We start from the raw sequence: 15788 nt of genomic DNA, 5'->3' as shown, positions 1-15788 counted from the left end.
AATTACAAAACTGTTTTAGTACATGTTTTTAGGCATGTTGGATTTTCAGTTTTTTTGCAGGCCCTTTTGTAGCACATACTCATTTCTTTCATCCCCAGCAACACTTAAGTCTTAAGACTGGAGTGCTGCCATGTGATCAATACCTGAATTGATAATATTGTGAACTGATTATAAATGCGCTTATACGTAGGTTTTGGTGAACCTCCCACTGTAACCTACGATTCCTGTTGTTGTAGCCCTACTGCCTCAAGATTCAACTTCTTGTCCATTCTGAGACGCTTTTCTGCTCATCTCGGGTCTTATCTGTTCACAGAATCCTAATTTGATAAATTGTTTCATGGAATAAATAATTCACCAATAAAGAAAAGCTCTTCTTTTTATTTTTTTTTTCGGTCCACTATACTGGTTTGAAATGTGTGCATAAATATGCAAATAAAAATCTCCAATTTCAATCAGTTATTTTCAGTATAGAGAAAACACAAGAAACAACTCTGGAACAAGAGAGATAACATCATAATCATAACCAGCAATAAGGCTTATTGTGTATAATAAGCCAGACTATATTACAGTACAGTGGGTTAAGGGTTTACATTAGCATTCTGAGCTTAATGACTGCCTATGAAGCTCAACTGCTTGGCATCCTCTTAAATGTACTGTAAAAGACTAAGTATGAACTGTGTACAAAATGAACAACTTCATGTGCTTTTAATGAACTGGTTTTAAAAGGATTCGATTCTCGTAACATGGGTAATAATTATAAATCTAAATTAATTCATACTGGTTAGATATTCATTCCTTAATTTGGGAAAAAAGTTTATATTTCACTTACCCCCCCCCAGAACAGACACACACACACACACACACAGACGCACACACACACAGACGCACACACACCCCCCACCAGAGTACCACAGCCAAATGAGGTAACTGAGTACATTGTGAAAACATAATGATTACATAACATCATAAACACTTTTCAGCCTGCTTGAGTTATTGACAGAGCAAGTGGTGACCTCCAGTGGTCTACATGTGAACGCACAGAATTACTAGCCTATACCTGGAGGTCCACTGGTCACACATATGTTGCGAGGTGTTGTCCAAACTAGCACTGTAATTTGGACGTCAAGAAAACCCTGCTCCCTCAAGAGCTTCATATTCAACAGGCACAAACAGGACAAGCGTGAATTACAGTGTCATCATATCCGATTGCACCACATCAAGTTTTGCAGACCTCAACGCTTTAAAGAAAGCGTGGCGTCTGCAGTGGAGGGTAGTAGACTGGCACAGAGGCATCACACACACTGAATCCTGGGTGGTCATTGGAGACATACGGTAGAATTTCGTTGTCTCGACTCTGAAGCTCACCCATGCTGTTTTCACAGTCGAGAAGCTGAAACTGCCTGTCAAAACAGATCTCTATCTGGCCCAAGGTCTGGAACTCACTTTCCTTTAATAAAAAAAAAAAAGAAGGTCAGACATTTTGGAACAATATGTACAGCACTATAATGATCATTAGAGAATACAGACAAATAAATGTTTTGGACTAAATCCATTCTGATTCCTACCTTTGTGTGGGAAACACACTGAATTTTTGGGGTTACTCCATATGAATTGCTGATGCTTCCTTCCACATCTGCTAGCTAAGGAAAAGATCAGCAGTGATATCCCATGACACGAGTGCATAAAAACCACAGCTGATTACAGAAGTTGAAAAACCAGAAAGGCACAATGTGGTCATCTGACTAACAAAACAATGAATCACAGTTTCCTTATGTGCTAGACTCATTTAATTTTTATGTGGTATATAAACTGATGATCATCTAAGAACAAAACATCCAGAATTAAAAAGTACTAAAGACACCACACTTCCTGAAATCTAACAGACAATCACTCTGAACTCCCCCCAACCATTAAACAATACAGATTCTGGGACACGTCTGCCATCGGGCTGCTGTTGTTTACTTAAAATGCACCCGAATCATTTATGGAACTAAATCACTGAGCTATGAACGGAGTCAACAGCTACATCTTACATTATTTAAAACTTTAATGTTGAACTTACTGAATTTTTATGGTCAAAGTTCTAAATAAATTATTTAAATTATTAACTCCTTCTTCACACACAGCTATATGACAAAATAGTTCCATTCACACTATTATTACACAAGTCATGGCGACTTACCTTGTAGTAGTTTTCAGAGGGAACGATATTGCTCTTCTTTAAAACGCTAAAGCCAAAAAAAGAAATGAATTATGAAATCATGCAAACACAGGATAACTACTAACTTGGTACAGGTTAGCGTTTCCCAGGCGGTTATTTGAAATCATGTTGTGCTAACAGGAACCGAATAGTGCTGACAGTGAAGACTGCTTCGAAAAATGTTGTATAAATGTCTGCTTAGAGTAACAACCTAATGATAAATCCCTGTAGTTTAATACTACAAAGCTTCACCCACCCATCAAGGTCCAGCTTGTGGTAAAGCTCTAGGGCTTTGCTGAAGTATTTGTGCTGAGTGTCCAAGGCCTCTGCTTTAGCAGCACATGTCCCATGCTTTGTCCATTCATGCTTCCTAAATAAGCATAGAGAAAATCCATTACAGCATAATTGTAAAGTCATAGTAGTTATCATAACAGCAAACAATGAACATTATATATAAAAGGGCACAGATCATACCAGAACACTATAGATTCAGGTTTAAGAAGATTTGGCCAAAATGTCTTCATTTCTGGTAGAAGGTCCTGTAAAGTGAATACAGGTAAGTAGTGGGCTGTATAATGATTAAAAATAGGACAAATGACCTACAAACCAGTTGAAACCCACAGTAAGCAGGTTTTCTAAAGACTTAAGGCTAGATTCTTTCTGTATTCATTGTGGTACAAATACCAATGGAATGGATATGCAATGCAAAGTTATAAGGATCACAATTACATGATTATGACCACGCCCCCTTGCACCAGAGCAGATCCGTCAAACAGTAATACCATGGCTGTGAGTATTTTGGATCCATGTGTAAATAGCATCTTTAGTAGTCCTTGTAAACTACATATTTTCAAATAGCATGATATAGAATTTTGGCTATGTTGCCCAAATCTAGAGGTTAGTATGCAAATTCTGTGATTCACCACACACACCAATGCACACCCACCCTGACACACACTTGCCCACTTACTTACCTCAATCAAACTTGCATTGAAATGCCAGGATACGTTGCATTCAATACCAGTGTTAGGCCTGTGCACAAAGACATTTTATTATTCCGCACTGAACAGTTCGGGTATCTTTAAAAAAGTCTGAGTATGAAATCAGCCAAAAATGGAAGGACGCTGAATATACCATAATCCATGCAGGGTCCAGTAACTAAAGTTTGAAGTGCATTGTTCCATCTACAAACACAGAAGCATATTACAGAAGTTTACACCGCAGCGCTGTTTAATTCTCAAATCTGAAGGTGTTGATTAAGCTTATATACGCTAGAACAGCACGGCTCTGACAGTAGAATAAAGAGAATGACTTTTTATAGCAGATACAATGCAAGCAATAGCAGGAACTAACATGTCTTGCGGACCTTCTACAAAGCAGAAGAAACACACAGAGCAGTGCATGTCGTGACAAGACACACATGAACAGGATCAGTTAAATGACACAATTTGGGAACACTGACTTCCTGTTCTATTATATTATTATGAGTGGCGTTATAATAGAGGGTCTCGGCGCATAGATGTTTGTTTGTATTTAAGTTTATTGCCATACCAGCTTCAATGCCTATTTCATGGCAAATACAGATATTAATCAAACATTCAATAAAATTCAGTGTATAAAAAAAATCAACCATTTCTGTGCAGCATGACAACTCTAAATAAAAATTGTAAAAGTTTTCCTGGGTCCATCTTACAAGACAAGTCTTTCAAAGTTTGTCCTGATAAAAGACATTGTCTCATGACATTAAAAATAGGGCAGAACAGAAAAATATGTTTTACAGTCAAGGGAGTGTTACAGTAATGACACTTTGACGGTTCTTCGCCCTTCAATAAATATCCATGGGTCAGTGTGGTGTGGCCTGTATACAGCAGCTTGTGTACACCACTCGATCATATCTAGATTTAAAAGGGTAGATGTATATTTTTCCAACTAAGGGGTTTATTTCAAATAATTTGTCATTTTGACATTCTTCCCGTTCTGCTTGCTATTTGTCTAATAATAAAGTGGTTGATTAAGGGCTTAAGGTCGGAAGGTGGGATTTTGCACTCTCTGATTATTTCTGTGAGGGCTTTTTTTGTAGCCATGTCTGTCTGTTCATTACCAAAAATGCCACTGTGTCTCAGAATCCAGCAGAAAACTATGCTGTAATTATGTCTTCGTAACTGATTTGCTTTAATTAAAATGTCAACAATTATTGCATGGTCTGTCTTCAAAGATTTTAGTGCGTGAAGGCAGGATTTTGACTCGGTGTATATAATAAATAAGTATAGAGATACATAAAACATTCGGATTCTTACACTGCAAAACGTTTGTGGCCAGTGGTGAGTCAGGATGAGTTTGGTCCATTCTTTCCTAAAATAAGCACAACCAGTCCAAAACACTAATAAGTACTGATTCACATTCACAACTTATTGCAGTCTTTGACATCATTTCAAATTAAAAAAAAAATAATAATTGACATGTAAGCTTCCTTATAAAATGTAAGCTTACTTAGCACTGCTTTGGGCTGATGTCAGGAGGACATATCCAAGACACAGGATGATGGCATGTGACTTCATCCTTCTTCAACAATTAGCCCAGGCTGGTCTGAAATATAGAGACAGGGACACAGTGATTAATGCTGAAACGTTAGAAAAGTCAGTAGCTAATGAGGAATTAATGCAATGATGGAGCTTACACAACGAGCTCCAGTTTCTGTTTAAAGAACAAGGCCATAATTGTGTAGGTAAATCTGGTTGATGGTTGCTCAAACAACCTGAGGCAAACTTCTGAAAGTCTGAAACATTCTTGTTTTTTTTTTCCAGAAGAGTAGGAAAATAAACACGATGTAATAAACAATAAGTCATCACCTCTCTTCAATGTGCTTTTCTGACTTTTTAAATGCTTCACAGCCCTACTTGGTAATGAGCAAACAGGCAGTGGATGTAGTAACACCCTACAATTATTACTAGCATGTTGTTTCCTCAGAGACCTAAACCAGAAGTAGCAAACATTTACAATAAATAGTGAAAACATTATGCAATATGAAGCACTTGATTCATATGATTCATAACTTTCTGGAAGTTTTTTGACATCAAGCAGGCTGCACTGTCAACCAGACCTACAGAGCTGTATTATATGTAATGAAAAAACTGTAGGTTTTGGGTATATTTTGTGTATAACTGGTTGTATTTTATAGCTTGGGTCTGTACCCAGAATGAATTCTGGTGCTGTTTGTGGGAATTTATCCTTCATTATCCAGAAGTAGATGACATTTACACATGGTGTGATCTGCACCTAAACCTACATGAAGCAAATCCCAGACCATAGTTTACATCAGAGTTTGGTTATGAATTATGTAAATTAAAAAAAAAAAAAAAAAAAAAAACAGTGCAGATGTGATCTGTTAAGAATAACAATTGTTTTTGCGACAATTGGAAGACAGATCACATTCACAATTCACAATGAAATCTAATTGCTAATAATCAGGGTTGGTCTCTAGGATCTTTTCATTTTTTTCAGTTACGCACCCATGCCCTATAATCACCCTGTGCTTGTTTTAGTGTAGAAAAATTAATATAATATAACTTAAACTCCAGTGCTGTTGAATTCTCAAATCTGATTGGTCAGAATCACAGATTTATATTAATGCACTAACAGCAAACTCACCGGGACATAATCTAAGGTGATAATAAATGGACTAAAAAGGTTGTTGTTATTTAACAAAGAAACATATACTCATTGATACGGTGAAGCTTTCGGCAAGGAGATGTTTAGTTAATAAAATGGAAGGAGTCTCCAGTGCCAGCTCTTTGTAACAGGCTGAGTTAGTTTAAGTTTTCTGCCACGGGAAAATCCAAGCATGGTAACAAGCTGCATTTTTTGGTCTTATTAAGCTCAAGAGGAAGTGACAGAGGAAAAAGAGGAATAACTGTATGGCTGCTACATTAAATGTAATTATAAACGGATAAAAAATATGAAAAGTTTGTTCTTTAATAAATAAATAGCTGGCCAATTGTGGTGATGTAAGAGAAATGCTAGTTTTAGTGTTAGTTTTAGAAATGTTAGTTTGTGATGTGCTGGTATAGGAAAATAATCAGCTTCGAGGTGGTAGCTGTATTACCCCTCTGTCACTGAAGAATCGACTCTTCTGAATCCCATAAAAGAATTGTTCATAAAGAACGAGTCCTTCACGAATCGGTTCGTTGCTGTACGTAATCATGTAGCGCTAACCGAAATGAACAATAGTGGAAATAATAACGATTAATGTAAACGAACGTCTAAAGGAAGTCAGAAGAGACAGACTCACCCGTTTGTCCGTGTAGTCCTGGTTTAACTGGTGGGACTTTGCTGTGAAAAAGGTGGCGTGTAAAAGCGCTTCCTCAAGACTGAGGCTGAGTGGTTAATAAACAAGCGATAAAAATCATACTAAAAAAACAAGCAAAGGAGGAAGAAATAACCGAGTACGCACTAATTAACTTCTCCAAACGCACTCATGTGATGGCCTTTGTGGATAACGTCCGACTCTAAACATGTTTACGCTGAGCCAGGAGTGCCGAGTTTGTCTACATGGTTGCCAGATGTACGAACTATACCCTTTAGTCAGGTTTTTAACCTGTCGTGTTAACTTTATATTTATATATACAGCTTGTATACTGCTTGCTTACATTTAGGCTATGAGATTTTGTATAAATATGTAAGCATATGAAATATGCTTATGACCAATTTTGAAACATCATTTTTACACGGCTACAATGAATATATATATATATATATATATATATATATATATTCATTGCAGTCGTAAAATGAGATCTTATTCAGTAGGTCCGGTAATGTATATCAATATGGTTTTATATAAAACATTACCAAATCAGCTGCATTTTTTGTAAAAAAAAAAAAAAAATTTGCTTAATTGACATCCCCAATCTGGCAACATTGTGGTGTGCGACCAACCACGTGATACGCAGGACAGTCACGTGAAGTGAGTTTTGCTTTGTTTTTAGCAGCTGTGTTAGCCGGTGATGCTAATACGTCAGCGCTCCCGCCATATTAGCAGGGGCAAGAATGACTCATAGGCCTGTGAAACTCCACGACTTTTACAACTTTTGTTTTCTCGCAGACAGTAATACATTTCTGGGTATATTTTTTAAAAAGCAAAATCCACATGCGTTGGCACTCCTAGAAATGTTTATGAAAAAACGGAGCTGAAGTGCGTTTCCATTTATATTTAATTTTTTTAAGTTTTCCTGAGTGTTTAGGAACCTTTAAACAGTCATTGATGACGTCATGTTTCACTGGGGTATGTATATGAGGTGACACAAGCCAAATTCACTTAGTAATTCATCAGCATGGGGAAAATGAGAGCAGTGGGTGTCAAAGTGGGGTCTGGAGCCCGTCAGGAATCCGTGAAGATTTGCAGAAGACGGCAGAATTTTGGAGTCATCAACTTTTCAAATCTCAAATTAGACACCACCTCCATAACAACAATATATATGAAAGATGCAACTGAAGAAAGTCTTTTCTTTCATCTAACCACAGAAATAAGTATCTAGAGTTCTCTAGATGCCACTGGAACTACTTTGAAATACTTTGAAAAAAACTTGAAATACTTTGAAAAAAACTTTGAAAGGTGGGTTTGGCATAAAAAGAAGGATCATTATACAGAAAAGAACCCAATCCCAACTGTTAAGTGTGGAGGATCTGTGATGTTGTGGAGCTGTCAGGATACATGGAATCATGGACTCCATGAAGAACCAGGACATTTTAAATAAAAATCTGGCTACCTCTGCCAAGAAGTTACGAGGAAAGTGTAATGTTTGGATCTTCCAGCAGGACAATGATCCAAAACGTACATCCAAATCCACACAAAATGGTTCAGTGATCACAGAATCAAGATTTTGACGTGGCCCATATGATAAACCTTTACCCCTATTAACCAGGGATACCAGATCTTAAGATCCTGTACCAGCAGATATAGCCTACAGTGGCTATGTGGATGTTTCTGGGAGTGTTTCACTTCAGGGCTATCATCCTCACTGTAAATGTGTGTCGTCTTGACTGTAAACTTAATCTGCTGTTAAAAATAGAGCTCGGCAGTATTACAGTCTTTACAAGGCCGTCTCAAAGGTCTCAGAAACCAGTGTGAGACTGCAGGAGCATATTTGTGTTGAAGGAACTGGTTTTTTCAAACCTGGATGTGAACATAAGCTATTAAAAACATAAGAAATATTAAACAACTTGGGTCATTTCATTATAATTGAATTGGTTTATATCTAGTCAGATTTCTTAGTGCTCAGTCCAGGCCTAAACTCTATCACAGCAACCGTTACTAATCAATAAGCAGCTGTTTGCTGGAGCCACCACATCATCCTTACATACTATGAAACACTTGTCCGAGCCATTACAATACACTGTCCTTTAAGACATAAGCCTCTCTCTGTAAGAAATGTTGGTGGGACGTGAGTTTAAATGCTATATATAATCTTGTTGCTTGTCCATAAATGGTGTACAGGGAGGTTGCGAGCTCCGTGTGGGGGCATGAAGAGTTTTGTTTTCATCAGCCACTGACTCCCAGGCGAGTTGAGTCTGATGTGTGTGTGTTAAGCGCTGCTCTCTACTCTGCCTGGGTAAGTGTGTAAAGTGTGCCCTTCATTTAATGTTTCTACACTTAAGCCTTTAACATGGCCTTTATTTACACCAGAAAAATCGATTACTGCACGAGCCTGTGTTCTGAAACTGCATCTTGGAAATGATTTCTGTGTTTGGGTGCCTAAATGAACATTAATGACAGTGATGATCATTATTGTAATGATGATGATGGTGTGGAATATGATAGTCTGATTGGACCTATTAAGCTATTTTATATTTTTAGCTTTGCTACTGAAGGATCATGACTGTTATTATACATGTCATGCAAAAAGGGGTTTAGTGCATGAGCTGGCAGCCTAGGAAGTGGAACATTAATAGGAAATTGCAGAATTGTATAATTTCTTATTTTTCTGTGTATATATATCTCTTCCTGTATTGCATGCAGTTGTAATGTCTCTGTTCACGATTCAGTTCCTCAAGTACATTAGCAGCTCAAGTGTGAAGAATTTGACATTTTGGGTGTGTCAAGGCGAGGAGTGCTTTGCTGTTGCATATATAAAAAATTCTGTAGATGAAAACGCATGTTTAATATGCTTATAGCTCTATACTTTTTTAGGCTTGGAATTATCCGTAATTAATACAGCTGCTACTAAATTAGTGGGTGGCATGTTGGGTGTATATTGCACATTTAGCAAATTTCCATACAACTTGTCTTATGAATATGGTGGAAAAAAATACAGTTTATGTCTGTATACATCTATTTGAAAAAGACAAAAATCTAGTCCTTGTTGCAATGAAGGCAAAATTGCTTAATTTTTTTTTCTGCTGACAGGCATCTAAAGCTCTGATTATGGTTATTATAATATCATACATATAAAATGGTGTCGATTGTGTGTGCATGATTTCCAACAGAACAGAGAAGCTGTTTACCAAATATGTGATGCTGTTAAACATTAGCATTAATAATACCATATGCAATAAAATAACTTCAATGAATTATGTAAGATTTTAAACAGATCACTGAATTTGTTAAACAAATCAAAATTAATTATGTTTATTCCTCCATCCTAAATATACAGCCTCTGTGGCTGTGGCCTGATGTACTAATAATGGTGGCTGTAATAAAGCCTTTAATGAACACGAACAAGTCATTTAATTAAAGGGATTTTTTTTGTGCAGATCATTGCACATCTACTACAACCCATAATTTAGTCCTGTCTGATCTTCCAACCCGCAACCTCTTCTCCTTAGGGCACGACTTTATGCTATAATATCTCACAATGATGTAGCACCTAAATCCCATAAAATAGCTTTGAATGAACTTAGAATTAGTTTAATATTGCATGTAGTAGACTACTAAATTACTGAATCCATTGTGTTTACAAAAGTGTATGGCTTCATTACTGGTTTCACTTCATAGGCCCTTTTCCGGTAGTTGAACATGGCTGCAGCCGTCGCCAGACGCAAGCACTTCACTCACGACTATCATAGCAAGCAGTCGAGACATGTGGTCAAGGAATACTCCAGGTAAGATGCTGTGCATGGTGGATTTTGTATGAATGTTTTGACAAAAGATCTCCACTCTCATCATTTCTGTCAGCAGGAATAATGCTGCCAAAAAAATGGGACGGATCTAATTAGTGTTGTTGGAGTCACTTTACTGCACACACACGTTGCACAGTTTCCTTTTACACATTTTTTCATCATGGAAGTAATAATTGGCATTCTGGTTTTCATTTTCAGATGAGTTTATCTAGTGAACGACCAGTTCATGAAAAAACCTGGGCATTAAATATAGAATTAAGTTCACTTTTGGGCTGAAAGCCATGGCCTGTGTTTGATCATGTACTATTTCATGATTTTCTAATTGAGAATCAGTCTTGAACTGAAGCAATAATACAGCAGCAGGCAGTGAATTATTTTAATCAATATAAAATAAATGTATTTCTCTTTGTGTATTCATTAGATGGATGGATGTAAATGTTTGCATGCTGATGTGTAAGTGTGTTTTGGCGTACAGTCAACTGCGTCATTTGTAAAGGCTGTGAATGCCTGTGTTTTTAGCTCTGAAGTCGAAGAAGTGAGATATGAATACAAAACGGAGAAGAATATCCGGAATGTGGTAAGGTTCATTTACAATCAGGTGTACAGGTGACATCTTGAAATAATTAAGAAATGTATTTTAACCCATTAAACTCACAGGTCGCCTCGTATTCCTCATTCTTATGACTATGTACCTCTCGTATTTCACTGTAGTAACTGAATAATCGTTAACAAAAAAGCTTTAAGCTGAGAGTTTAAGGGGCTAACATTGGCTCGGAAATAAATACAGGCCTTATTTGGGTTTATACAATGTGTTCCATAATCCCAGGCTTGAAATTATGTGTGTATACTGTATGTTCCCACACCAACCTCATTGCGAGGTCATGAAACAGTCCTTTCTCTTTCTGACAGGTGCAGAGGAAGATTCCAGAAAAGTATGTCCGTGAATCATCTATGATCAGGGGCCCGAAGTTCCTGGTGAGGCTCAGGTCACACACTGTGTTTGAAAACACTCCTGTGAAGCTGTTCTGCACCGTGGAAGGCTACCCCACCCCACATGTCAAATGGTTAGTCCCTGTCAAAGATACAAAAGGAAACAAGATTCATTCTTTTCTGTTCAGTCCTTAGCAACTGATGTGCTGTTTGCCAGGTGCCATCTCTTTTTATATAATCCAACTCGGTTATTAGCAATAGAAATAATATTTCTGTAAATGTACACACTCCTTCACATGCTTCTCAAGAGTGAGTACCAAATCTGCGGTATGTGTTCACAGGTGGGAGTGAAACAGGGACTGTAGTCACCTTTCACTGCATATTTACAAAGACCAGTCCCTTTTCCACACTTTTACTTGTTATTTGTCTTGTTACTTTTGGGTTAAAATGACCAAAAATATCATCTTTTTAATACAAAATTATACAAAATGTCTTTCATGTCATTAAAGAAATAAATTATTTTAATAATGTTTACTAAATTTAAAGTAAGTCTTTTGACCTGGACTTATGGATTTATGGCACGATGCCGCGGATCAATCCTCTGTCTCGGCCCAGTCAGTGAGGCATTTATTCCTGAGTACTCAAAACACAAGAAGAAAAAGTGCACCTGAAATGGTGATTCATACTGACAGTGCACATTGAGACCCCAGAATCACCAAATTCAACTGAAAAGCAGTCTTGGCTCGAGTGTGCCAGAAAACTGGAAATTTAATACACACCTTGAATCAGTCTGACAGGTGCATGAAGCAACACGGGCTGAAATTTGCATGAAGGCATCTAGAAAGACCTCATTAATGGCATTATTTTTTTACACTTCATTCCTCTTTTTTACTCTTTGTTCTGATTTTGTCAGGTTCAAGGATGATGTCCTGATCGACATTTCTTCTGGAAAATACTTTGTGGAAAGTACTGGTGGAATTCACTGCCTGACCATCATCAAGTAATTATGGCATTAGTGTGGATTTTGTCATCCACTGAATGTTAAATCATCACGACATGGCATTGTATTCAGCCTTACAGATTGTGGAATGCTACTTATTCAATCTCTTTGCAAGCTTAGAAAGAACAGGGATGATTGTTTAATTTTTTCTTAGCTTTAGATTTTTAGCATGACTCACATAATACTGCACACTACACCCATTTCCTTCTATAGTTTATCATAATCCTGTAATGAAATTTATGAAAATTATGCTCATATCCTACCAGAGCCTCAGATTAAGATTACAGGTTAAGGATCAGATCCTCAGTGAATTCTTTAGCATGTAAAAGACATTTGATATATTTTGGACAAATTTTAGTGAATATGAGCCATTTCGTTTGCACACTGCTCTCCATTCGTCCGCAAAAGGAAGCTGTGTGTGTGTGTGTGTGTGTGTATACGTGTGTGTGAGCGAGCTTTTATCCCAATTTAGTCCAAGCCCTAACATGTCTTGAGCTCCCCTCAGCTGTTCATACCCAAGTGCTGAGCTCAGCGTCATGCGACCTGCCAGCACCTTAAAGAGTTCAGGATCACGTTCTCTGTCCCTACATCGATATCACTATAATGTCCACATAGGCCCTTACTTCAAAATCACTTTTTGCTTCTGAGCTTTTCATTTTTTCTTTTATTTCTGTAAAAGGGGACACTTTGAAACAATCTGTGAAATTACAATACAATTCATGACAAGGTTAATGCTTTCTCAAAGCCCTGCTCTTAAATAGGCACTACACATATGAGTAACATTTTTTTAATGTCAGCAGTCCACATTTTTCCAAAAACCTTTTCGCTTTCCATCAAGAGAAGCATGCATATTGCTGCAGCAAGGGAGATGAGTGCTTTAAAATAGCAGCATTGAGGTGAAGGTCACATTACCGTGACTTTTTCCTCTCCTGGCAGCTCAGTACATTTGCCATTTACGCCTCACTGCTGACCGCATCCTTGTCATTCAGATAATTCTGTTCTTTTGGTTTTCAGTCCTAGCTGATTGTATCTAGAGAACCTCAAGTACTCAATCAGCGTGTAAAACTGTTATCTGTTCTTAATCTTATGTGTAAGCAGCACTCTACAGCACGCAGCTTAACATGCTTACTTCCCTCACAGCACTAGATCAAAGACAGCGTATGTATTATAGACTAGGGAGACTTTTGCGCTCTGTCCAGCTCTCAATTAGGAAATTACCATGCTGTATATCTGATCAAAGCAGACATTTTGCAGCGCTGGCAGGTTTATCATTTGATTAACAAGTCGAATGAGAAGTTGTTATTGATTCTGTATATTGATCCAAGTTTGGGGTGATTCCTGGGAGAAGATGGAAGATGGATGAATGAGTATGTGTGTGTGTGTGTGTGTGTGTTCCTTGTGCAGGTGTGGGATTGATGACACTGCTCAGTACACGGCTGTTGCTGCTAACACTCACGGCCAGGCCTCCTCTCAGGCTGCAGTGATTGTCAAGAGTGAGTATCTCCTTAAACAGGCTATCAGGAGAACATACAGCTATACAGTAGGATAAAATAGTCTGAGTCTAATACCCACAGCTGCTTTACTCCATCAGATATGTAAAACTATTACAATTCTGTTTAAAGGACTTGGAAAAGTGTTGAGGATCAATGTGCAATTGAACAACTCGTAACTTGATCTAAAATTCATAATCTTTATCCAACACAACAATACAGTAATCCAAAGAATAATCGAAAACAAAGGTCAAAGCAGTCAGAGAACTACCAGGGCACTTATAGGTAGTTGGCAAGACTTCGGAAGGAGTGTTTGTGAACCATGTTCCACAAACCTTGGTATTCAGGGGAGGAGGACCTCTGCTGACATGGAGGTGTAATGGCCCAGCTGTGTGCTATCTAAAGCTGTTTTTATAGACTTCTATAGAGATTTTATGCAAGGATTACTTAAATTGTTAAGTTTACCTACATTTTAAATACTCATTGATAAATCAATTAACGCCAGTAACCAGGTCATCCAGGCAACTGTGGGTGTTTGTGAGGTCATGTATGCAGAAGTGAATAGTAAGCACCTTCCTAGCTGCCTCGTGACAAAAAAAAAAAAAGCAGAATTGGAAATGAAGAAAAATTGGGAGAAAATGAGGTTAAAAAGATGAACTATATTGTAACGTGTGACTTGGAGAGTAAGGATCCATATGCACAAGGTTTTTTGGGACAAGGGCTCAAAGGCAAAAACAGACAGGAATCAAAACAAGAAAAATCATCAGAACAGGAACAGAACCAAGACACAGTCTAAGAACAATGTTGAGATACCAGGGAGGGTGAAAATACCAAAAATAGCATCGGATTAAAATGGCAAGGCACAAGGCAAAAACAAGACAAGGCAAGATCAAACACAGAGAATCATTCCGTAAGAATGCAGGCAAACTGTAAAGCTTCACGCCACAGTTCAACTTCACATGCTTTGCATAGCAGTTCCACAGGAAATAGGAAATAACACGGAGGAAATGGGGTTATTATTCAGGGGAGGGTGCTCTCTGGCGGTCTGGAGAGGGAAAAGTATATTAGTGTTTAAAAAATGGCAAAATAGAAATTGTTCCTGGTAGCCAAATCAGACTAGAAGACTATACTTTACATACACTCTTCATAAGTTGTTTTATTTTAATAATTTCTGTATTAATGTTATTTTACACTATTTCAGTAATTGGGAAACCTTTGTTGTGCATATTGTATAGGGGCCAAAGATGAAGAGAAATTCTCCCCTTTTTCTTGGATGCCTTATGAATGTAAGTCTAAAAGCTATTTTGGTAACATTTTATGATTTTTTTAATCCACAACAAGCATTTGCTGTCTATATACTATTTATAGATACACTTACATTCATGTTCACCTTGTATGAGCAAGTTTTACATTTGTGCTTTATACCACAACACTGTCAAATTCTCAAATATGAAGCTGTGAGTTAATTTTCTCTAACAGCACAGCTCTGACAGTACTTCTGGCTGAAATTTAAATATGAAGTTTATATTAATGTGCTCATTCTAATAGGTTATCACTTCTATAGTAACAGCTCATTCACAGGGACTTGTATGGTGGACACTCCACATAAACGAACGCTAATAATAAATGGCGTTAAAAATCTGTTGTTACTGAACAAAGAAAAATGTACACTCATTGACATGGAGAGATGTTGAACATAGATAAGGAGATGTTGAACATTTATGGAAAGAGTCTCCAGTGTCAGTGCTTTGTAAAGGTCAGTAAGTTTTCTTTCCGCTTTCTTGGGAACATGACAAGCTGCATTTTTTGTGTTATTAACTTTGAGAGAGAGAGAAAAAAAGAGGCTGGTGAGGGGGAACGACTGTTTATAGCTGCTATAACGTAACTGATAACAGGAACAAACTTGCCTTTGGGACATTCCCAAACATTTACATGTAACTATAGATAGTTAAAAAGCACAACCTGTCATTTATTAATGAATGAAAAATGTAATTGTACGAGGAATAAAGCACTTCAGGACATGCTGCTATAGGAAAATTATCCACGTCGGCTT

General features: G+C 37.5%; 2 protein-coding genes across 5 annotated transcripts in view; one reads left to right on the top strand and one right to left on the bottom strand.

Moving 5' to 3' along the window:
• Nucleotides 1–358: 358 nt before the first annotated feature.
• On the bottom strand, nucleotides 359–6770 carry rnaset2 (ribonuclease T2). The gene is made up of 10 exons (XM_026939513.3): nucleotides 6489–6770; nucleotides 4691–4786; nucleotides 4498–4552; nucleotides 3335–3384; nucleotides 3175–3232; nucleotides 2675–2739; nucleotides 2457–2570; nucleotides 2183–2228; nucleotides 1566–1640; nucleotides 359–1447 (listed from the first exon to the last, which is right to left on the bottom strand). Exons 2-10 carry the CDS (start codon nucleotides 4756–4758, stop codon nucleotides 1241–1243), a joined length of 738 nt encoding a protein of 245 aa, XP_026795314.3. The 5' UTR covers nucleotides 4759–4786; nucleotides 6489–6770; the 3' UTR covers nucleotides 359–1240.
• A 1895-nt stretch (nucleotides 6771–8665) lies between these two features.
• myom2b (myomesin 2b) overlaps nucleotides 8666–15788 on the top strand; it is a 31680-nt gene continuing 24557 nt past the window's right edge. For all 4 annotated transcript variants that reach the window (XM_053232638.1, XM_053232636.1, XM_053232637.1 and 1 more), the window contains exons 1-7: nucleotides 8666–8808; nucleotides 10191–10297; nucleotides 10835–10892; nucleotides 11225–11379; nucleotides 12159–12245; nucleotides 13650–13738; nucleotides 14971–15021. In XM_053232638.1, coding sequence (XP_053088613.1) covers nucleotides 10212–10297; nucleotides 10835–10892; nucleotides 11225–11379; nucleotides 12159–12245; nucleotides 13650–13738; nucleotides 14971–15021 — 526 coding nt within the window. In that variant the 5' untranslated portion in view covers nucleotides 8666–8808; nucleotides 10191–10211. The remainder of the gene's footprint in view (nucleotides 8809–10190; nucleotides 10298–10834; nucleotides 10893–11224; nucleotides 11380–12158; nucleotides 12246–13649; nucleotides 13739–14970; nucleotides 15022–15788) is intronic.

The sequence above is a fragment of the Pangasianodon hypophthalmus genome, chromosome 3, assembly GCF_027358585.1.
Source record: "Pangasianodon hypophthalmus isolate fPanHyp1 chromosome 3, fPanHyp1.pri, whole genome shotgun sequence".
In the NCBI taxonomy this organism is placed as follows: Eukaryota; Metazoa; Chordata; class Actinopteri; order Siluriformes; family Pangasiidae; genus Pangasianodon; species Pangasianodon hypophthalmus.
The sequence above is the reverse complement of the archived record's forward strand: the minus strand, read 5'-3'. Positions and strand labels throughout refer to the sequence as shown.